The sequence below is a fragment of the Ipomoea triloba genome, chromosome 9 (assembly GCF_003576645.1).
Source record: "Ipomoea triloba cultivar NCNSP0323 chromosome 9, ASM357664v1".
NCBI lineage: Eukaryota > Viridiplantae > Streptophyta > Magnoliopsida > Solanales > Convolvulaceae > Ipomoea > Ipomoea triloba.
The window spans coordinates 1,977,474-2,000,069 of NC_044924.1; the positions used below are offsets into that span (position 1 = coordinate 1,977,474).

Below are 22,596 nucleotides of genomic sequence, written 5' to 3' on the forward strand. Positions count from 1 at the left end.
TATGTACAGTACTTCCTCTAAGATTTGATTCCTGTATAGTAATTGACAGATGGCTATAGAAATGCTATAATTCCCAAAAGTAGAAAGTGGTTGAACTGGTCCAATGACAAGATCATCACAACTTTGATTCAAGGGGTGCCATTACTGCCTGTATTTTGATGACATCTTGTACTGCATGATAAAAGAAGGTAAAAAACTGACTGTCAAGATTGGATATTTCGAAAATGACAGCAATGGTAAATGCCATCTATCTGCAAGCTACCTAAAAGATCGAGCAAATTTACCAGCAGGCGGGATTGAAAGGCGGAGTGGGTTGGCACTAAGCACAGCAGCATCCATCTTTCTCGGGAAATTGGTAAGTCGCTTATGCTTTTTCCCAGTAATTGTGTTCAGAACTGCTAAATTTGATGAAGATAGCGACATTGATATTTTGTTCATAGTTGTGCTCATATGATTGTGTTTTATGTTCAATCATCAGATGTAACTGCCTTCTTCCTCATTCTATCATATCATTGTAAGACAATTGATTTTTGGCTTTTCCCACCTAACTTGGATGTAGCAACTCATAATTTACTGTTTGTATTACTGAAACAATTCAACTATCATACAATTTATTAAATGAGACTCTTTGCAAGCAAACATTTTATGGACTATCTGTTTGTTCGGCTTTTATTCAACTGGAACCTTGTTTTCTTGCAATCTTCAATGGCATTACATTAGATTAGATATGATAGTGTAACTGCAAACAGCCTGCAGCTTATACACGATAAATCCTTGATCAATGATCATGCCATCTAAAGATGATGTTTAGTACCCAAATCAGGTTTATAAAGAAAGTCGTTGTTCCAATGGTTGTTGATATGTTTTTTACTTCTCGGGATATTTTTAGGTTATTCATTGCCTGCTGAACAACGAAGAGGGCCAAGCGTTCAGCTTTTGTCACACGTCACCACCATTATCTTACCTTCACTTAAACTAGATTATTTTGCTGTCAATATCAGTGACATGCTGCTTACTCTTATGAATTGAATTTAGACCGTCTAGGCTGTTTTAGAATCTTATTGTTTTCCCATCCCTTCACGATTCTTGTTGTGTCAGCATAACATTTGATTGACAAGATATGTCGCTAAATACATACCTCTGTTGGTAAAATATATATGTGCTTTAAGGTGGTAGGTCTGATTCATGGTTGTTGCTGTCAAATGGGTCTGCATACAGTAGCAGCACCATTTATGGCCACTGGCCAAGCAAATCTAGTCATGGCCTTGTTTAAGTAGTTGGTTGATTGGTTCTTTGATTTGACTGTCAAGATCTGAAATCTAGCCATTCCTTAGCATCCAAGAGTGACTATTTGAATAGTAGGATGGGATTGGATAGGCTCTGATGCTGATAACAGTATCGGTTTTCAGCAGATAATTGAATAATAGGATGGGGATTGGATAGGTTCTGATGGTGATAACAATATGAGTTTCACTTGATGCAGCTAAAAATATGAATTTATGAAGGTAGTGATTACAGGGAGATCAATCAACTCTATAAAGAACATGAAATTGATGATAAAACTGATGCTATGGTCTCAGGTGTTTTCTATAGCGGGAAAAAAAAATGAAATCTTCTGATGCACTTGTGCGATAAAGGAGAATAAGGACAGAAAATAGAACACTAGGGAGGGAACTTAGGCCAAACTGGGAAGGCGGGACTTAGGAAATGGAATTTCTCCACCTTCTAGGCGTCTTTCGAGTCTGTTCTGAGTTTGGAACTTGAGGCCCCAAATCATGGTTCTCGAGATGTGTCATCTTGGTGAGCTTGCTCAGTTTTTTCCACCCTGCAGTCCAGGCCGAGGCCTGTTTTGGTTTTGTGAGCTTATCGAATTGCCTCTGCAAGATATCCATCTCGTTCTGGAGCTCAACGTACTTGGCCTTGACGTTCTCTAGCTCAAACTTGAGCGTGTTGATGTCCTTCTTGGCTGCAGTCCACCCTTCCTGAAAAGACTGTGGCGTTGCTTCTAGCAAGGTTTTCCGGTTTGACACGAGAGGCTGATAGTGAGAGTCCCCGGCATCCTTGAGGGAGCTGTTGGCTATCGCGTTACTTATCTTCACCTGCTCGGAGAAGAGGACCTGCACCACAATTCTGAGTGGAAGCCTCTCGTTCTGAGCTGCGTGCATGCACGCATCAATCGAGAGCTTCTGGCAATCCATGACTCGACATAGCCTCTTCCTCTCGTGTTCTGAGAGCGTTGGATGAGCCTGCCAATTCCAAAAAACTGAATCATATAATGCTTTTTTAGGATTACTTAAACTTGAACAGAACAGATGTTCTGAATTACCTTAAGATAGGAGTCTATGGCTCTATACAGGCCATCATCACAGGTTCTTGCTGATTCGGGTAAAGCCTCAGCCAGGACTTGAAATTTAGTCAAGGAAAGGTTTCTGTCTCTTGACACTTCAGTTAGATAACTGTCTACAAGCCTTGCAACTCTCATCTTGGCGTTCAAATTCGATCCCCGTTGGCTTCCATCGTGCAGATGTTTATCAGAAAACGAGTTTCTGCTAGGACTAGAGCTCTCGGTCTGTTCCTGAACAAGAAAATGCTCCAAAAGCCTCTGAACAAGGTCAACATCATACAAAGTCTCAGTCTTGTTGTAGGAAGGGATGAGAAGGTCTGCCAATGTGGCCTGCTCGAATTGCATCCCGACCCGCTTCTCCAATTCTGTAACCAAAGCGGGGGCCACTTTGAGCATGCTTGCCATTCTCAGCAGGCGGAGAAGGAAGCTGCAGGAAACGCTGTCTTTCTGTGGCGGGATTATGCTGATTAGGCTCTCGATGATCATCCTTTGATCTTTAGCATGAACGGTGGGCGTGTCCTCTCTAGTTCCCGCCACAACCATGTATAGCCCCCCGCCTTTCCACCCGCTTCCACTCCCATTACTCGTGCTGCTATTGCTATTGCTGCCTTCGTCAACAGATCCTCCTGCAGGCCCCTCTTTGATCAAACCGGGGAGCCATTTAGCTGCATAGTGCATTATGGATGCCCCGATCAGCTCGTGCCTCATGCCCTTTACCTTGATGGCAGTGATGACTCTCACAAAGTGATCAATCCTCAGAATTGAGACATCCTCAAACCACCAATCTGGAGGCACTTGCTGGATCCTACTCGGGCTAGCGTCCTTCACTTCATTCCATTTCGGGCTCGAAACCACTGCATGTTTCCCCGTGTACTGCCACCTTATCCCTTTCGGATTCGCACTGGCTTTCCACGCAATGGACTCACTGCATCTCCTCACAATCTGGAGATTCTCCGCCCACGGGGATAGCTTTTCGCAGCTTTTTAGTACCACTATGGAATCTCTCCATGATGACAGGACTACATAGCTGAGAAAAGCTTCAGTCTTGAATATCAGGTTGCCTTCTTCCAAATCCTCTGTCATTTCAAGATACTCCGCTGTGCATCTCAAGCCGGATATATTAGTCGCCGTTAGATCAACAGCAATTCCATAGCAGAACTTTGCAGCTAGCTCAAAGGCCTCAGGTCCCCCAGGAAGATCATCCAGGACTATCTTGCTCAAATCTGCATCCCTCGATTCGTATATAATTCTGTTCAATTTTCCACTCCGGGAAAGCAGTGGATACTTGAGAACATTGAGAGGGGAACAGTTAGAGAGCCACCAAAAAACTGCAGAATCTTTAAACCTTCTAAGTTCTAAACCAGAATCAGAGAGAATTGAAGAAAAAAGAAGAATTGAAGTAGCTACCTTGTGTAAATGGAAATTGGCATCTCCAATTTGGACCAACAAGTCACTTGGGATATCAGTTGCAACATACCTATCATCAAGAAAACAATTCAGACATTGCAGAACAGTAATCAATCAAAGCTACTACTATGATACTATCATATCCTGCAGTGCTTTATTTATACATACCAAGATTGACCTCTTTGCTCAAAGCCATCAGTCTTGACACCGGGCTTGGTTGCAGTGAGGACTCCATTGCCATAGTCTCGGCCACTGACAGACTCACTCTCCGACTCCCACATGGTGAGAAACACGAAAAAGTAGAGCTGAAATCTCCCCAAGAAAGCGGGCTCTCGCTCATTCAGAGAGAAAGAACACAAGTTGAGATAAAGGGGAGCAGAAGAAGCATAGCTGAGAAAGCAGGCAAGCAGGAGTGATGAGTTAAAAAGGAAGAATCCCACATGGGGATGCTTGCAATTATCTCTAACTGTCGGCTTCTCACTGATGTTTGAGCCTTCTTACAGGCTGTGAAGTCATGGGCAGACACTCCAACTACTCCTGTAGTTTTGGATCACTTCACTGATTATACACTCAAAAATTCTCTCTTTTTTTCTTCTGTCTATTTTATCTTCACTTCTTTAAACTCTTTTTTTTTTATTAAAAAAAAAAATCTCTATCCAATCAGAAAACATTCTTGAATCTTGATTTAGTTTGGTTTTATTGCTGCATGTGGACATGTCAAATTTATGATCCTCTGCTGGAACATGGACCACAGTTTTATTGTACTGAGGGAAAAAATGCTTTTTTTTTCCTGCAATTCTTGATCAGTGTCTGATATATGTGGTAAAGCTTACACAGATGAGTCAAGTTGTAAGAAATTTTTTTATTTTTTATTTTATTTTTACTTGTGTTTCAAAAAGAATATTGTGGAAGCAGAAGAGGAGGAATGATTGAATACAGACAGATTTTGGAGGCTAGCTCTGATGAATGGTAAAAGATGCAAGCTTTTAGTAGCATCAATAAGGTTTTTTACATGGGTCCCAAATGTTGTTTGAATTGTCTCTGTAGTGACCAAAATAGTAAATATACAAAACTGCCCTTGACCACAGTTTAACTAGTTAATCAATCGAAAAAAGAGTTCTGAGTTTTGCTTTACTGATGTCTGACGGTTGTAAGGTGTAGGATTCGATCTTACTGGAGACATGTATGGAATAGAATTGACCCTATTTTTGGCACCATACGACCATTGTACAGATACTTTGAGAAATACGTAGATAGTTGAGACACATTTCGATCTATCAAGACTATAAGGACAAGGACAGATGGGAGCGCTCGGGATTAGGGTTAGATTTCTTGAGTTCCATAATTCATCAAAATTGTAGTTTTCAGTAGGCCATTGTGTGGATTGATGGTCAGCCATGCCCACCACCATCTCTTGATGCTATGTATCTTTTTCATTTAATGAGATTTCTCCCTTTTCTTGGCATCTTTATCCTTAAAGTCACTCCCAGTTGGTCAATTTTTGTTACTTCCTTTGTATTCTTCTCTTCTGTTTTCACTCCAGAATACAAGTGGCATGAGCCTCCTACTCGCAAGTGCTTGTAAGATTTGCTATGGGCAAATTATTGCATGGACCATGGTCCACACAGCTGTGTGGACTAAAAATAAAAAATACATTATTTTTATACTGAAGGTACATTATTTTGGTACTGTAGGTACATTATTTGACAGTATATATCAAATAATGTACCTTCACTACAAAAATAATGTACCATAAAATAATGTACCTACAGTATAAAAATAATGTACATTCAGTACAAAAATAATGTACATTTTCTTTTTGGTCCACACGTGGACCATGGTCCATGCAATAATGATTGTTTTCTATGTATGTGGGGAGAAAGCATCTTCATTATGGGCCTTGCATTGCTAGATTGTACTCCATGCATGGGTTGAAAGTGCAAATTTTTTTTTAGTAATTACTTCGATTTACGAAAAAATTCACCACCACTACTTGAAAAACACGTTTTGAGTGAAATTCGTCTTGTGACTCTAGTCAGCAAAATATATATTTTTTATAAGTTGTATAAGTGATTGAGCATGAATCATTTTCTAATTATAGAAGAGATATTTTTATGTATGGCGTTATAATATATAATATATTTTGTTGAAAATGAAAAAAAAAAAAAAAAGGGTTGTGAGTAGTCGATTTCATCATGTATTTCATTTATTGATGAATTGGTTGTTTACACAAATTTTCCATTTTAAAAGTCTTGTCGGATTATGATTTCTTGTGAGAAGAAAAGGTTATCTTTTGCTTGATTAGTACCACTCATGCTTCCTCATATGACCATGTCAATTAATGTTACTAAAATTGTTATTAAAATGGAAGACGGGTCGGGTGCTGCACACTTATATATTTATCACTCACAAACAATCTTTTTAATATGTCAATGGCATGTTTGTGATATGATAATATATATAATTGTATGTTTAGATAGTTACTATATGTTTGTGATGTGACATTTATCCGTGACAATTATAAGAATGCTTATAGTTTTCTTAAAATTAATTAAAGCTAGGTGATTGAAGGTTCACCTTTTTTTTTTTAGTCAAATCAATTATCCAAAAAATAATCGTAATAATAATTTTAAAAAATAATGTCACTAATATTTTGGTGACAACTTCATACGAGATGGTTGGAGAGTTGATTTGATAGTCACAAGATTTTAAATTCGATTCCCTGTGAGAGGCTGAGAGCTACCTATTAACGTTCTCAATTTGAGTTAACTAGCAATGTTACAAGGTGAACTTTACTCAAAGCGTGCTTTAAGGTAATAATTACAAAATTTTTTGTAAATTAAAAAATAAAAATCTTTTGCATTTGGGTTTAAACATATTTTTTCCAAGTGGGTTTAAGTCTTATCATAAATATCTTGTGTAAAATCTTGTAATTTCTTCAATAAAATATCTTTTTTGAAAAAATTGCAATTTTAGTATTTAAAATTATATACAATTATTTGATGGTTCAGTACATAAATTATTGGTATAGCCACTTTTAATCCTTGAGTTTTCTTCAAAGCAGCGCTTTTAACCCGACCACTAACCAAAATTGTACCATCACCATATTTTATTTTAAAAATTTACTTTCCTATCATTACACTTCAACAACTTAACTCATTGTTTTCAATAGATTCATAATCTAAATTTCCAGCCCAAAACTCAATGTTTATTAAATGTGAAATCTAGCCTGAAAATTTAAGACTGTTCCATATCTAAAAAAATTAAAAATTAAACTCTTAACATTTAGTTAAGTAGGAATGAGTCACTTTCACTCAATCACACCCCATATTACTTTCTTTTTTTTTTCTTTTTTTTTTTTGCTTTTAAAGTTAAAACAATGTAAAAAGATGGAATAATATATTATGGGACAAATGATTGGTTGGGTGATGCAACAAGTTCATGTTAGGACATTCCTCATGTGGCATGCCACTATGCTTGCTGGGAAATGTAATATTATAGGTATGTTTTGATACAATGATTATAAAGTGCTAGGAATCCAACCCAATCAATTTGGACATCCTACCATCTTAGATGACAGCTATAACTTCCAATCTTTCATTTGATTAAACCCTAATTTGGAACCATCTTTCCTCCATGTTTGTGGGTCTATTGCTTCATGTAGGTGATGATTATTATTATATCCATTATGTCGTATTTTATGTGTTTAGTTCTATTCGTTTAAATTAATTTTATTTTAAATAATTTAATATTAGCTAACAAAAGTTTTTTATTTTAAAACTACACACAAAATTAAATTAATAATGCAAAAGTCAAATTTAAAAGTATAAAAATATTTTTTTTAAATGAAAATTAGCCTTCAACAATGATTTAACAATGCCAACTTTTTTGCCTAATGACAAAAGAAAACCATTACTAAGTGTTTATAATTTTTTTTTTCTCCATACAATGGAAGATTTTTATTTTTTATTTAAACAATATAAATCTAAGTCACATGAGTTAACAATATTTATTTAAAAAAAAAAAAAAAAAAAAAAAAAAAAACCTCAAGCCCTAAGGGTTGATCCAACACATTTAGACTAATGGGCATATTAGTGACTGCCTACCGATAGATTATATTGTAGACAATGATCCACATTGCAAGATGAATATTTATTTTTAATATACTGAATGATCATTTTTAAAATACTATAAGATCATTTTTATTTAGTATACTAAAAATGAGCTTGCAATATATTAAAAAACAACCTTAAACAAAAACTTGTAGTACAACATTGAAAATGATCATTCATTATAATATGGTGTACTTAACAGATGAGTTTCCAAGACATGAATATGGAGCCAAAGCTAGTGAAGATTTCAATAGTTTTTGTGCCTCTGGAAAATGCACCAACACTTTTTCAAGTTCAAGCAAACACTTTTGACACAAGCAAAGAGCAGGATGATGAGTTTTTGACCTACCAAAACCGAGATTTTAGTGCCTAAGCATATGACAGTCTCAAAGCAACATTTTATTGCATTGTGTTACTACTTGAATTGCTCTAACTCTGCTAAGATCACAGCATGGATCTGTGAAATGCTTCAGCTATTCATCTACGAGGTCGGGGATCTTTTCAAGCAGAACGGTATGGAAATTAACAGCTTTCTCTTTCAACCCGATATCTGAATATGCTTCTAGCAGCCTATTGCAGCTTGATCTATCAAACTCCACCATGCCCGACTGCTTCCATTGCTCAACAATTTCCCGCACCTCCCTAATGTGCCCCAGCATCAGATATGATGAAATGATGCATACATAATTTCTACTAGTCATTTTCTGCTTCGTCATTGCCAAAGATTTCCAGATCTGATCAAGTTTTTCTTTGTTTCCCAATCCCCCATAGAGAATAATCAAGAAATCGTAAGTTATCCACTCTCTTTGCGTGATGCCCTTCTCCGTTTCAACCAAAGAGTTCGTCTCTGAGTTTACAAGTTGACCCGAGGAGATATATATTCTTACAAGATTTGCATATCTTGTCCAACACTCATCAGAGCCAGAGTCAAGACTCATTTCGTCGAGAATCTGTCTCACCTCATCAATGTTGAAAGCAGCGGCACATGAACTAATCCACAAATTGTACGTGAATATATCGGGTGCAACATTTTGGCATTTCATTTCCTTGATGACGAGAGATACCTTCTCTAACTGTCCAACAGACATGTACAAAGTCAGTAGCTCGTTGTAAGTGAGGGTACTAAGCGAAAGATTTGCTTCTTTCATTCTCTCGTAGAGGTCCTTGGCCTTATCTGTTAGCCTTGAGCTTGCATACGAGTGGAGGAGGGCGGTATAGGTTTCAGTAGTTTTTGCAGCATCGGGAAGAGCTTCAAAGTATCGCTCGGCTGCATCAATACCAAAAACTTTGGTCATCAAGTCAATGCGAATCGCATAGTCCAAGTCCAATATCTCATCCTTATTGTTAGAAACCATCCATTCTGATATCTGTGTATATGCTTATCGCAAATCAGTACTTACAATAAAGGAAACACAACATTACAATTAAAGAGCAAGAGCAAACAAATATACTTTGCAACAATTCTACAGAATTACCAAAAGGGAATACAAAGATCAGGGAAAAAGTCAGTCACATTTAGCCAAGTTTTAGCATATCATTGCAGGAGAAAAATAGGATTCGTAACAAGTTCAGAACTTCTACGTCCTCTTGAAGACTTTAAATGTGCACTCAGTGAAAACCACTTAGAACTATTGAGTTTGTATACCACTGCACGACCAACTATAGACTGAACAAGAAGAAATTTAAAAATCATATTAGAGTCGAGCAAACAACCATTGATAAGAGATGTGGTCACGGAATCCTGCTCTCTGTATTCAGCTCACTTTACCCTATCAGATAAACTATACATAACATTAAACTCATCACTGGATAGCACATTCCCATTATGTATCAATAAGCTCACAACAAATCAGCATTAACAATAGTTCTACCTATTCCCGTGATGATTTATAGATTTAGATCATAAGTGAAATCCTTTTGGCTAAGCCATATAAACAAACCATTTGTGAACTGAATTCTTTTCCCCCACCTACAGAAAACATTTTCTTAAGTTCATTACCAAAGATTTAAGCTAATGCAATGAGGACTGCGTTCTTTGATTTCCTTTTTACAGAGGCTTGCACGTTGCCATGGAAAATGTTGAGCATATAATTTATAAACATAAATGATTAGCTTAGGCTTCGATTTGGTATCAGAGCCCACCCATGCCAAAGGTCATGGTTCAAATTTCAGCGTCACATTATGGTCGACCTCAAAAACTAATTGACACGCACACGTGGGACGAATTGAGCATATAATATATAAACATATGCAATCAAACTATTAGTTGAGATTGACCACATGCTTTCAATTTGAAAAACCAACGAAATTTAATCCAAAGCACATTTAATTTCTGTTCCAAAAGAGGAATTATGGGGCAGAAAGGAAGAAGAACCTCAAGGGCGTGCTTGTAACGGCGGGACATTCGGAGCTCCTTGGAGATGTAACGGAGGTCTGCGGCGGTGATAGGGCGACCTTCGTCGATCCATTTCTGAACGACGTGAGTGGCGCTTCTTTTGGGGAGTCTCAGCCTAAAGATTCTGGCTTTCAGATCATCTTCCTCAGCGGATTCACCCGTCTCTTCCGCCGCGAAATCCGGGGAATCGTCGCAGACAATTTCGATTGTGGGGATGGAAAAGGATCTGCCGAGAGCCCTCTCCCTACCTCGAGCGTTTCTGCATATTGTCAGAGAAACGGAAAATCAATCAATGAAGAAGAAAGAGTCAAAGACAGCATAGTGGCACTGGCAGGTCGTAGTACCGAGTGAGAGCCAAGAAAATGGAGCGAGCAGCCATTGGAAGTGCTCTGGTGGTGAATGCTGATGATTGTTTCAATGCCCCGGATTGTGTAATTACTGTAAAGAGAAGGGGTTAAAATAGAAATAGTTAAATCCAGGAGGGGTTGAAATTAGAAGGGGCGGATTCTGTAATTAATGTGTGGAGAAGGGGTTAAAATAGTATTAGTTAAACACAGGAGGGGCTGATATTGGGGGAGGATTAAAATGTCAGAAGTGGGATTTGAACCCACGCCTTCTCACGAAGACCAGAACTTGAGTCTGGCGCCTTAGACCACTCGGCCATCCTGACTTTTGTTTTGCAAAGCAAACATAATCTTTCTAATATGAATTACATATTTCATAAAGATCTATTCATCCCAAAACCTCTTAGTACTTGAGAAGTCAAAATTGAGTTACTCGTGTATAGTTTTAATCTCTTATTTCACTTATATTGTTAGTTAAATCCACTCTTTATTGAGTTCTTCTTGATAATATATAGTTTTATGTTACCTAAATACATAATTATTGTTTAATTCAACGATGGAATATGAGAGGGAGATGAGTAAGTAATGAAGCGTTTGAGTTGTTTACGTTTACACTGAGCATTTACACTGAGTAAGTAAGAGCAAATTTCATTTGTAGTCACCAACTATTATGACATTGTTATATTTTATCATACTCTTTTAATTTTGTCTCATTATATTATTGACTTTTATTTATTTGCTAGCCTTCCATTAATTCTTCACTATCAATAATGATGACTAATATGTAATTTGAACAAATACCGATTTTGATTCTACGAATATTAACAAACTGACAATTTTAATTTGCTTTAGTGCCAAAGCTCATTGACATGCCAAAATATGAAATTTTAAATTTCATCATTCAATTAAAATAATTTAATTTCATGTAAAATGTCAAAAGTGGGATTTGAACCCATGCCCTCTAAGACCAAAACATGAGTCTGACACCTTAGACCACTCGGCCATCCTAACTTGTTTTTGCAAAATATGAAAATATTTATATATATAATATGTACCATATCTGTAACCCATCGCACGAAATATAATTTGCATATATCGGAACAAATTACACATCTGAAACAAAACAAAAGAAAGAAGAAGAAAATTATTAAAATATTATATTGATCATGGGGTGGTAATAGCATAGTATGCATGGTCAATGTACAAATTAATGGATTAATTATTATATATATTATCAATAAGAAATGATCATCATCATCCTCACAAATTCTTCATAGCTAACAAGTCCATCTCCATCTACATCTGCCTCTTTGATCATCTGTTTAGCCTCCTCTTCTGTCAATCTTTCTCCCAAATTCATCATCACATTTCTTAACTGCAAATCCACACTCAAATAAGTCAACATAATACACTTCTTTGGCAGAGATAAATCTGTTTATATTATATAATCACGATTAATATTTTATTAATTGTATTGAATATATACCTCTTTGGCGGAGATAAATCCGTCTTGATCACGGTCAAATACTTTGAATGCTTCTTTGAGCTCTTCTGATACGCTTTCCTGTTCAAAATCAAATGAAATTAAGTCCAATATATAGTTGGTCAACATGTCATTAAAAACTGGTAATTAATGTTATTTTCAACACTCATACCTTAATCTTTCTGACCATGACATTCAAAAACTCTTGAAAATCTATGCTCCCATCTCCATTAACATCAACCTCTCTTATCATTTCTTGAATCTCTTCCTTAGTTGGATGCACATTTAAAGACTGAATTATTGTTGCTAGTTCTTCCAAAGTAATCACCCCTTCCATATCAAATAGTTCTCTTTTAATATAATGCTTGAAAAATAACTTAAAAATTATTAAACAATAAATATTTTCTTGATGTGACAGAGTACACCTGGAAAATCATAAAACTCCTATTACCAATAGTTGGAAATTTAAAGGCTTAAAAAAATCTTTGAAAGTGGTCTGAAATTCTGATTATCAAATAAAAGTGACCAGAAATTTCGACCACCATCGAAAGGTGGTGGAAATTTTTTTAAACCCTAAGAATAGCCTAATTTTAGACCACCAAGCAGTCAGAAAATTGTTCGGAATATAATGTTTGGTTCATATAAAAAATCTTAGCTTTTTCACCACTTTTGAGTGGTTATAAATTCGAATATTTTCAACAAGGTAGAGCATATATACCATCGGAATCTTTGTCGATGAGACAGAAGGCTTGCCGGAATTCGTTGATCTGTTGTTGGGACAATGCATCAGCCATGGTGTAAGCTGGAGAAAATGGAGAGAATAGAAGTGGGGAGTTTGGGACTGGGACTTTGGTTTACTTCAACTCTTCAAGTAGTTGTGTGGACTTGTTAAACCAACTTTTGCACTGCTATTTAAATGATACGTAATTGATGTTTGTGAGTGGATTTTCCAAAAAGTAAACAATAAGAAAATGAAAATTCAGTTTAAAATAAAAAATAAAAAAAGTCCATTCAACATTCAAGGATGAAGCTTCGTTGGAATTATGTGACAGTCAAGATGCAGCGGCTAATTAAATTAGTGGCTGTGATAATAGTTTAATTACACAAAGGACTCAACTTTACAGTCTTGTCAAGGAAACCAAGAATTTCTTTATTTTTATCAACCATCTTAGTTTAACTCTTTGTGATCTTTTATACTTTTTGTATCAAGTACTTAAAGATATTGTTTTCACGATATTTTCGTTAAAAATTTTTAAGTCCTGTTCATACGTAATCAAACATAAATATTGATAATTATTCCAATTCCAATCTACTACCAAACATGCATAATGCTTTCGCAAAAACACATTACTATTCTGATTCTGATTTCTATGTGCGAACCAAACACACCCCTGAGCATTATAACTACAGGAGGCTTTCCATGGCTGTTGTTTAGTCCTAAATATTTCTAACCTTCCGTTGATTAATAACCACTTATTACTTGAAGTGGTTGCTGGAATCGTTGAACAACTCAACAATTGATTATCCAACATGTCCTTTTTGTTGGTTTACATCTTTTGTTGTTCATATTACCTTTTATTATATATTGTGAAGAACTTCTACAATGTCCTAATGTTCCCATTACAACTTTTTAGTTTTCAATTATGAGATTTGTATATTTAGTATTTTTTTAATGACCAGAGAAATAGACTATTATTATTTGAGAGTGTACACTGTAATAAATATAATTTTTATGTAATAACCGAACAGTTAAACAACATTAAGAAAATTGTTAATCCTGTGTTATAGAGTCACTCCAATTGAAGAAAGCTACCTCTACACAATGAGCAAAAATCTTGCCTCTGATCAGGCCAAGGCATGGACAAGGTTAACATTTCACCTTTGTGGCTTTGTCACAAAATAATATACTTGGAAAAACAGTGTTGTATGATAAGAAACAATGCAATATGGATCAAGAACATGGAAATCAAACTCCAACAATGTTACTATTGAAGAAGGATTATGGATTAACATTTGATGTTTCTTAATAATTACAGGATATCATGTGTGTTCCGAAGACAGAAATGGCTGATCTCCACTTTTGGTATCAGCCTCCATTTCTGTCTTATTACATAGTTCAGATCAGAACCATGGAGGGTTCATCCCCTTTACACTACATTACATGAAGCTATTTCACTTTCAACCTGGAATTTTTCATCCCCTGAAGAAGTAAAGCTTCAACGAGGAAGAATGGCGCTCGGCCGTCTGTTGTACCGGGACGAGAATACCTTTCCACCGCACGACAGTGATCTCTTCATCAATCCAGGCATTAAAGAAGAAGACGAAGATGATGATGATGATGATGAAGAAGAAGATGAAGATGAAGTTCCCTTTTGCTTCTCTGCCTTCTTCTGAGTATTAGATTTAGAGCCTGCAGATTCATCTGCAAAAGCTTTAACCACTGCAGCACTAACCATCAAAGCAGAAACAGAGTCCAGTGAAAATGATCTTTTGATTCCGATTTGAGCTTCGTTTTCTTCCTCTATTGCATAATTTGCCCTAATTTCTTCGTTTCGAGCTTCTCTCTCTATCTCTGCAGTTTCAATTAGTTCTTCAATCTCAATTTGTTCTTCGTCTAGGGTTTCGGGTTCCTGAACTGGAACTGAACTCTGAAAACTCTGCTCCGTGGCCGGCACGGCGGCAACCACCGTGTTAGAGACGATGCCGGCACGGCAGAGGGGGCAATTGGTGTGAGATCTTAGCCAAGTATCAATACACGGTATATGGAAGGCGTGGTTGCATTTTGGCAATAGCCGGAGAGTTTCGTCGTCTTGAAACTCATTCAAGCAGACAGCGCACTCTGTTCCTTCAACCAATCCTTCGCCTCTCTTGTACTTGCAGACGGCGATGGCGTTGATGATGGAGGATTGGAGGCCAACGGTTCTGATGTACCAGATAGGATGGTCCACCGTAAGCGCGTGATCGTCATCCACAAAATCGCGCGCGTCTTCTTCGGGATGCCGTTCTGATCTCCCTGAGCCGCCGGCCCTCCAATTCCGGTAGAGCTTGATAACGGTGTAGAAAGAAAATAGGAAGAAAGAGGTGGCGAGTATGGAGAGAAAGACTGTTAGGAAGAGAGACGCGCGGAAGTGCTTCGCCGGATGGGAATTCAAGTCGCCGGAATCCGCCGCCGTCGGCGGCGGCGGCGGATCTTGAGGTAACATTAACGTCGATTTGCAATTCGCGAAGCATAAAGGTATACACGGTAGCGGGCAAAGGCCATTAGGGTTCGTTTTTGGATCACAAAAGTGAGGACAGTTGATGGCGATAATCTGGCCGGAGTCATTCAGCTGGTTCGTTCGCCGGAAAACCATTTCTCCACCTGATCATCAGAAACGGGCGGCGGCGAAGATTGGGCGTTTCTTCTTTGTTGATGGAGATCGGAGCTAAGAGATTTGTTCGGATTGTTCCTTGTTGACTCGTAAAACGGTCCAATTCTCTGGGCGGCTAATATAGTAGCGGGGACTAACCGGCACTCGTCAAACCCACCCTAGCGCTCATTCTCCCGACAAGATTAAGAAACGTTACTGCAGGGCAGATATAAATTAGAAAAAAATAGCGTTTTTTATACTCCAAATATAGAGATGTATAGTAGACTCTATAGCCTATAGAGTATAATAGAATAGAATTAGTGACTTTTGGCAAAATTATAAAATGTATCTCATCCCTTTCTCATACAAATTAAATATTCAAACGTGACAAAAAAAAAAAAAAATGAAAATTTGCATTTGTGAATGTAAAATGAATTTAAGGCTAAGGTACGGTCATGGCAGTATATGCCAGTGCGGAGGAGTAATTGGAATGGCCAAGTTATAGGTAGAAGAGGCAAATTAGTCAAGGGAAAACAGCTACAAATTGATGAGCACCACTCAAATGTATGGCGTTTTGCGTCAAAATCAAAACATTTACTAGACTTGCAGGAATGGATATTCAATTGCTTTCCTTAATTATAACACGTCTAAACCGTTGGTCGTTAGTTGATAGCCCATAATTAATTACCTTACGCCACAATCTTTCGTTGAATCCATATCAAATTACCCCGCAACAAAAGCACGGGTTAACTCATTGATTCAATAGACCGTATTTGAAGAAAGATACCAATGTTCATTGGCTCTCGTTCGTGTTTTCAATCTCAATAGGGGTCATTTTCCTGGGTAGGGGTCCTCATCCTCGGCCCAGTCAACTTGAAAATTTAAGACATTTTAAACTTTTTAGTGCTGATTAACATTGGTATCTCTTGTATTATTGTTATAAGTTTAAAAAAAATTGAGAAAAACTTTAAGTTTGCACGAGATATTGTGAGAATAATGTTCCCACACAATACCGACCCGATACAAATAGAAAGTCTTCCCCATTTAATTTGCTGTTATATCGAATGCAAGAAATATCGGTATTGATTAATTTCTTTAAGGTTTTCTCAAAATTTTATAGTTATGATGTGTAAACCTCTTCAACTACTTTAATTACAAATTAAGGTTATTCTGAGTGCCAATAAAATCTTATGATTAGAATTACAAGAAAGTTATTTAATTTACTTGTAAGGTTGCATGCACGTTAATCCTTAGCTTATAATTACTTGTGTGGCCTCCTAATAAGTGTAATGTTGAATGGGAAAATGACTGTGAAATAACAGTACGTACTAAATTAATGGACTAAATTAATAATACGTTCCAACCACCTTTCATTATCTCATGTCTCTTTCATTAATGAAAGTTGATAGTAGAGATAACGGGTTTATATTATGAAATTGAAAACTATGGCTAGCTTGAATTAAGCCTAACAATCATTAACTAGCCTACTATATACAATCCGTTAACTAATAATTGCTAGAGTGTAAAATAATTGAAGTATAAAGTTGCATGACAAAGTGTGTTAAAACTGATGTTACAACAATCCTACTAGTAGATATTGGACAGAAAGAAAAGAATGGAAGAAATATTATTATAAATGATTAAACACGGTGTCTTGTCCAATCTTGTCATTACAAACTCTGTCCTAAGTGCATTTATATAGCGTATGAGACAATTAGAAAGTATGATCAAGCATGAAAATATGATCCCTATAACATAGGATTCTGATTCTAATTAAAGAAAAAAAAATTAATTCAACAATAAGGTTATTAAAGCAATAAATAAATCAGAATTATGATGGTCCAACATAAAGAAGATTATTAGTTTTGATCGGTAAGTTATATTGTGAATCAGAGTTCACCACACGTGCATGCATTATATGTAGTCTTATAGACATTGATCCAAATTATGTATGTACATATGTTAACAAATTAAGAGTATAATTACCTTAATGTATATATATATAATATGTTAACACAAAATACATAATATTTTAACGTACTTTATATACCTAATTTGGATTAAGGTACATGATATAACAATTGATTTTAATTTGATCAGACCTTATTAAAAAATAACTATATTAAGAGAGTTGTGCTACTCTAATTTGATCAGACCTTATTAAAAAATAACTATATTAAGAGAGTTGTGCTACTCAAATCTCTTTTACTTGAGTTAAGATGCTAGGTCAAAGCATTATTGATTGGACCGTATTTGCAAATTGCAACTGGCATCGCATGCCTATTAATACAATTAAGTCGGCCAATATAATATCTGTTATGAGTTTAATTGAAATAAATTAAACTAGTAATTTTTTAATATAAAAAGTATGATCCATTCGTTCGATCACACTCTGTGACAGGATGTGGATGATCTTCAAATCATATATGGTGGTGGCAGCTGGCTTTTGTTTGCCACTAACGTGGGTGTTTTGATAGCCTCCACGATTATCGTCTACGTTGAATTTATAGAAGGTTAGGTGGAATGTGAATTTTACGTGTGCATGCGTAGCTGCTAACGTTGTTGTTGGTTTGGCTGCTTTCTAGCTTGCTAGGATGACTGTGGTAGCTTAGGCCATTATATTAAAATCAAAGAGTCATTTCCATTTTTTGTCTACTATTATTGGGGCATTGTTAATTTTAGTCTACTTTATTAATTTTTGTCACATTGGGACCAGTTTTATTTAGTCGTTGTCACTTTTAGTCTACCGTTAAAATTTTCGTCAAATGACCGTCCAAAACAGGGGTATTTTGGTCTTTTCATGCTTTGATAATCTCCTTTACCTTTGTAGTGGTTTTCCTTACATATTTTCATCAAATGAAGAGGTCCGGCGAAAGCCATGAATTTATAATGTGGCTCACATGGCTTTCGTCGGACCTCGTCATTGGATGAAAATGTGTAAGGAAAACCACTACAAAGGGTCAAGGAGATGACCAAAGCATGAAAAGACCAAAAATATCCCTGTTTTGGATGATCATTTGACGAAAATTTTAACGGTGAACTGGCAAGGACTAAATAAGATTGGTCGCAATGTGGCAAAAATTAATGAAGTGGACTAAAATTGGCAATGCACCAATAACAGTAGGATCAAAAATGAAAATGACTCACAATCAAAATATATAAATAATGTGAACGGATATGGGCGATTTAAAAATTAAACACAAAAAAGAAGTAAAAAGTACCCAAAAAAAAAAAAAAGAGTTAGTTTTACTAAGTATAACAGATAAAATGAAGAGACTACTTTCAAACATTTCATTGTCTCGTGCCTCTTTCTTCATTAATGAAAGTTGATAGTAGAGATAGTGGGTTGAAATCAAACCCCGGCCCGCTTGCTGACGGAAAAGTTGATAAAACCATCAACTCCGACGCCGGCGAATCTCGACCGCATCAGCCTCGATCTCACTGTTGACACTGAAAATTTAACAAATATAATTAGTTTTTATTAGATTTGAATATTAGATTTGAATATATATTTGGATAATATTGATATTATCTAATTTGTTAATTAGATAATATCAAAAGAGTTTGAATTTATCAAAACTCTTCTATCATACTCCTATAAATAGTAGCTTTTATTTCTATGTATTCATCCTAGGAAAAATCATAGAAATAGCTTGAATCTTATTTAGAGAATTAGAGATCATGATCATGAAAATAAAAGACCCATGACCTTGAAAGTCCCAAGCTCCTCCATGCCTATCATATTGATCAAAATCCCCAATTGAAGATCAAGCCATTTGAACCCGGAGGCCCTTCAGAAGAACAAACATATAAGTTCTTCTTTGAAGATCAAGCCACTAGAGATATTGTACCCACACCGCATATTGATACATATTGTAACTAGAATTTTGAATCCCAAAATATATACATTCAAAATTTTCTTTGTTCACAAATTGGCACGCCCGGTGAGACAGCTTTGCCTCTCATCTCTTCATAGGCACCGATATGGGGGCAAACCCCATATGAAATTTGAAATGGAGGAAGCTAAATGATACTCCTTGGCATGAGTTAAAACGGCCTAATGTTCAAGGCTCCTGGCACGAGTTAAAATGGCCTCATATTGATCGATCAAAACTCCTTGACACGAGTTAAAACGGCCTCATATCCATATCTCCTTGGCACGAGTTAAAATGGCCTTATATCTTTAACTGTAGTGTCGAGACTTCCTTGCACTACATGCTCTCAAGTGGCGTACAAGCAAGTGTCGAGGGGGCATTTGTTGACACTGAAAATTTGCTAAATATCAATATTAGTATATTTAAATGTATATGGATAATATTGATATTATCTAATTTGTTAATTAGATAATATCTAAAGAGTTTGAACCTATCAAAACTCTTTATCCTACAGCTATAAATAGACCTCTATAAATAGGACATTTTATTTCTATGTATTCATCCTAGGAAAAATCATAGAAATAACTTTGTAGCTTATTTAGAGAATTAGATATCATGATCATGAAAATAAAAGTCTCATGATCCTAAATGTAAAAGTTCGTCTTTGAAAATCATGCCTATCATGTTGATCTAAACCTCATATTGAAGATCAAGCCACATAATTCCGGATGCCCTTCAGGAGAACAAGCATATAAGTTCTTCTCTGAAGATCAAGCCACTTGAAACCCGGAGGCCCTTCAATGGAGTTTTCAAGACATTAACTGAAGAATCAGAGAACTATATATCCAGAGCTTTGTACCCACATCCCATATTGATATATATACATGTATCAGGAATTTTGAATCCCATATATATATTCAAAATTTATTTGTTTACACTCACTATTAGGTGGAATGTGAGTTTTACGTGTGCGTTGCTGCTAACGTTGTTGCTTTGCCTGCTTTCTATTAAAATCAATATAATATATAATATATATAAAATGTGAAAGGATATGGTCGATCATTCTTTAATTTATATATCCCTTGCCGACCGGCCTTCATCGATCACCAAATTCTTTGCCATGGCCGAAATCCACACCCGCTTGCTGACGGAAAAGTTGATAAAACCATCAACTCCGACGCCGGAGAATCTCAACCGCCTCAGCCTCTCCCTTTTAGATAACCTCTCTCCTTCAACATACATAAATATCATCTACTACTACAACCCCATCATCAATCAACCAACGCCGCACGACCACCAAACACGTCTCCACCTCCAAAAATCACTGGCCGACACCTTAACCGCGTTCTATCCGCTCGCCGGAAGATATGACAGAGACGACCGTTCAGTCAAGTGCGACGACCAAGGCGTTGGATACGCAGAAGTGGAAGTGGAAGGGTGCAGGATCGTTGACTTTCTCGATCATCTTCACGGTCAACGGCCTTGTTTGGTAAATGTTATAGAGTGTATAATTAGTTATAACATTAATTAATTTTTTAAAAAATGTTTAGCAAATGAATGGTTAGCTGATAGTTAATTGATATAATTTTTTTTACCAAAAAATAAATTAAAAATGTAATTTTGAGCAATTGTTTAAATTTTAACATGTTAGAATTATAAAGTGTTAATTAACTTAACATGTATATTAATTTTTTAATCAAGTCAAATAGTTAATAATATTAAATAAGTTAAAATTGACGACTAACTATTTTACCAAACAGGACCAATATATACTATTGCCTCATCTGGGCGTAGCAGGCCCGTTCCCCGACGGCGGCTGCGGTGATTTGGCCGGGAATAGTAGTACTCCGTTGGTGGCGATCCAGGTTAACTTATTCAAGTGCGGCGGGGCGGCGATTGGGGTTTGTGTTTGGCATAAGATTGCAGATAGTCACACCACAATCGAGTTTATAAATGCATGGGTGGGCCGTTCCAAACATTTTATTGGGGCTAAAGGCAATTTGCAGATCACCGGAGACGATAAAGTGGAGCTGCAACGGTTGAGTTTCAACGGGGGATCTTTCTTCCCCGTAAAGAACTTTCCGGTTGAAATGCCGCCGCTAGGGCACGACATGGAAGTTGTGACGAGAAGATTTGTTTTAAATGCGCGGGACGTATCGTCTATGAGAACCGAGTTCAAGGAGTATATTTCCAAGGTGAATGGCGGCGGAGCTAGTGTGAGAACACCGTCGCGAGTGACTCTCGTGACGGCGGTTTTCTGGAAGGCGTTGATCGGAGCCACGGCGGCGATTAGGCACACGCGCTTGAGACCTTCCCTCTTATCTCCGGCGATGAATCTGCGCGGGAGAACATCTTTTCCCGCCATCTCCAACGACTCTTCCGGAAACTTCTGGACTCCATTCGTAGCTCATTTCAAGCCTGCAGCAAACAACGAGGATAATAATAAAGCCACGCTTACGTGGCAGGATCTGGTGGGTCCCATCACGGACGCCATGCAAACCATGCTCAACCTTGTTCAGCACGGCAGCGGCGATGAGATCTCGCTGGCGGCCATTAAAGCGTTCAAGGAGGTGCAGGAAACCATGGCGGCAGGCGGGCATGGAGGAGAAGAAGTGGACGCCTTCATTTGCTCGAGCTGGTGCAGATTTGCGCTGTACGAGGCGGATTTCGGGTGGGGAAAGCCGGCATGCGTCAGCGTCGATAATCGCTCTGAAATGTTCGTCTTGATGGATAGCAGCGGCGGTGATGAGGGCATAGACGTTTGGGTGTCCATGGATGAAGACAAAATGCAACTACTTGAACAAGACCCTCATATTATAGCCTTCACTTCCACTTAATAATTCTCCCCTGCATATATATATAATTATTTCTACTCAGATACGAACCAGCCTTAACCTACGAATCCACTCCCAGATATGCCGCCTGGAGAGACCAATCTTGCTGAATCTGCGAACTACTGAAAGACATCGCAACTCCTAGAAAGACATCACGACTCCTAGACGACATGCCTCGAGAGACACCGCAACGAATGCCTAGATCCGTGCAATTGCATCCAATGCAGTGTAATTATATAATAGTTGTGCAATTCTTCTGTAGTTTGTAAATTCGCACATGTACAATTATGTGAAATTATGTAGTAATTGCAGTGCAATCTTTTAGTAGTTCACAAGTTCACACATTAAGGCCTATTTGTACCTGATTATAGACCTTTATATAATTATTACTATTATTAACCTTTTATCGAACAATTAGGTCATTATCATGTTTCCCAATTTTCAACCACTAA

The 22,596-nt window shown here is 37.0% G+C and overlaps 5 protein-coding genes and 1 non-coding gene across 6 annotated transcripts; 1 reads left to right on the forward strand and 5 right to left on the reverse strand.

Annotated features, from left to right (window-relative positions):
• Positions 1-1,450: 1,450 nt before the first annotated feature.
• LOC116029986 (root phototropism protein 3) lies at positions 1,451-4,387 on the reverse strand. Its single transcript, XM_031272054.1, has 4 exons — positions 3,920-4,387; positions 3,752-3,821; positions 2,327-3,628; positions 1,451-2,246 (listed from the first exon to the last, which is right to left on the reverse strand). Exons 1-4 carry the CDS (start codon positions 4,030-4,032, stop codon positions 1,701-1,703), a joined length of 2,031 nt encoding a protein of 676 aa, XP_031127914.1. The 5' UTR covers positions 4,033-4,387; the 3' UTR covers positions 1,451-1,700.
• A 3,628-nt stretch (positions 4,388-8,015) lies between these two features.
• LOC116030903 (pentatricopeptide repeat-containing protein At5g09450, mitochondrial-like) lies at positions 8,016-10,736 on the reverse strand. The gene is made up of 3 exons (XM_031273271.1): positions 10,603-10,736; positions 10,238-10,517; positions 8,016-9,230 (listed from the first exon to the last, which is right to left on the reverse strand). Exons 1-3 carry the CDS (start codon positions 10,635-10,637, stop codon positions 8,337-8,339), a joined length of 1,209 nt encoding a protein of 402 aa, XP_031129131.1. The 5' UTR covers positions 10,638-10,736; the 3' UTR covers positions 8,016-8,336.
• A 108-nt stretch (positions 10,737-10,844) lies between these two features.
• On the reverse strand, positions 10,845-10,928 carry TRNAL-CAA. The gene has a single exon. It is a non-coding gene; the product is annotated as a tRNA-Leu (tRNA).
• Positions 10,929-11,672: 744 nt separating this feature from the next.
• LOC116030771 (calmodulin-like protein 11) lies at positions 11,673-12,931 on the reverse strand. Its single transcript, XM_031273103.1, has 4 exons — positions 12,804-12,931; positions 12,258-12,415; positions 12,089-12,166; positions 11,673-11,977 (listed from the first exon to the last, which is right to left on the reverse strand). The coding sequence occupies exons 1-4, from the start codon at positions 12,877-12,879 to the stop codon at positions 11,837-11,839; spliced, it is 453 nt and encodes a 150-aa protein (XP_031128963.1). The 5' UTR covers positions 12,880-12,931; the 3' UTR covers positions 11,673-11,836.
• A 1,114-nt stretch (positions 12,932-14,045) lies between these two features.
• On the reverse strand, positions 14,046-15,709 carry LOC116028435 (E3 ubiquitin-protein ligase RING1-like). The gene has a single exon (XM_031270151.1). It carries the CDS (start codon positions 15,436-15,438, stop codon positions 14,302-14,304), a length of 1,137 nt encoding a protein of 378 aa, XP_031126011.1. The 5' UTR covers positions 15,439-15,709; the 3' UTR covers positions 14,046-14,301.
• A 4,688-nt stretch (positions 15,710-20,397) lies between these two features.
• On the forward strand, positions 20,398-22,548 carry LOC116028808 (acetyl-CoA-benzylalcohol acetyltransferase-like). The gene is made up of 2 exons (XM_031270632.1): positions 20,398-20,799; positions 21,071-22,548. The coding sequence occupies exons 1-2, from the start codon at positions 20,431-20,433 to the stop codon at positions 22,145-22,147; spliced, it is 1,446 nt and encodes a 481-aa protein (XP_031126492.1). The 5' UTR covers positions 20,398-20,430; the 3' UTR covers positions 22,148-22,548.
• The last annotated feature ends 48 nt before the right edge of the window (positions 22,549-22,596 follow it).

Excerpts from the sequence above, each read along its gene's own strand:
- LOC116028435 (XM_031270151.1), bottom strand. The coding sequence starts at position 15,438 with ATGGTTTTCCGGCGAACGAACCAGCTGAATGACTCCGGCCAGATTATC.
- LOC116030771 (XM_031273103.1), bottom strand. The coding sequence starts at position 12,879 with ATGGCTGATGCATTGTCCCAACAACAGATCAACGAATTCCGGCAAGCC. Across the intron at positions 12,416-12,803 it reads CATCGACAAAGATTCCGATG|GGGTGATTACTTTGGAAGAA; the intron begins GTATATATGCTC and ends TTGATATGGAAG. Across the intron at positions 11,978-12,088 it reads GATTTATCTCCGCCAAAGAG|TTAAGAAATGTGATGATGAA; the intron begins GTATATATTCAA and ends GTGGATTTGCAG.
- LOC116028808 (XM_031270632.1), top strand. The coding sequence starts at position 20,431 with ATGGCCGAAATCCACACCCGCTTGCTGACGGAAAAGTTGATAAAACCA. Across the intron at positions 20,800-21,070 it reads ACGGTCAACGGCCTTGTTTG|GACCAATATATACTATTGCC; the intron begins GTAAATGTTATA and ends TTTACCAAACAG.
- LOC116030903 (XM_031273271.1), bottom strand. The coding sequence starts at position 10,637 with ATGGCTGCTCGCTCCATTTTCTTGGCTCTCACTCG. Across the intron at positions 10,518-10,602 it reads ATTTTCTTGGCTCTCACTCG|AAACGCTCGAGGTAGGGAGA; the intron begins GTACTACGACCT and ends GACAATATGCAG. Across the intron at positions 9,231-10,237 it reads GTTACAAGCACGCCCTTGAG|ATATCAGAATGGATGGTTTC; the intron begins GTTCTTCTTCCT and ends GCATATACACAG.
- LOC116029986 (XM_031272054.1), bottom strand. The coding sequence starts at position 4,032 with ATGTGGGAGTCGGAGAGTGAGTCTGTCAGTGGCCGAGACTATGGCAAT. Across the intron at positions 3,822-3,919 it reads GAGCAAAGAGGTCAATCTTG|GTATGTTGCAACTGATATCC; the intron begins GTATGTATAAAT and ends TCTTGATGATAG. Across the intron at positions 3,629-3,751 it reads CCAATTTCCATTTACACAAG|TATCCACTGCTTTCCCGGAG; the intron begins GTAGCTACTTCA and ends AATGTTCTCAAG.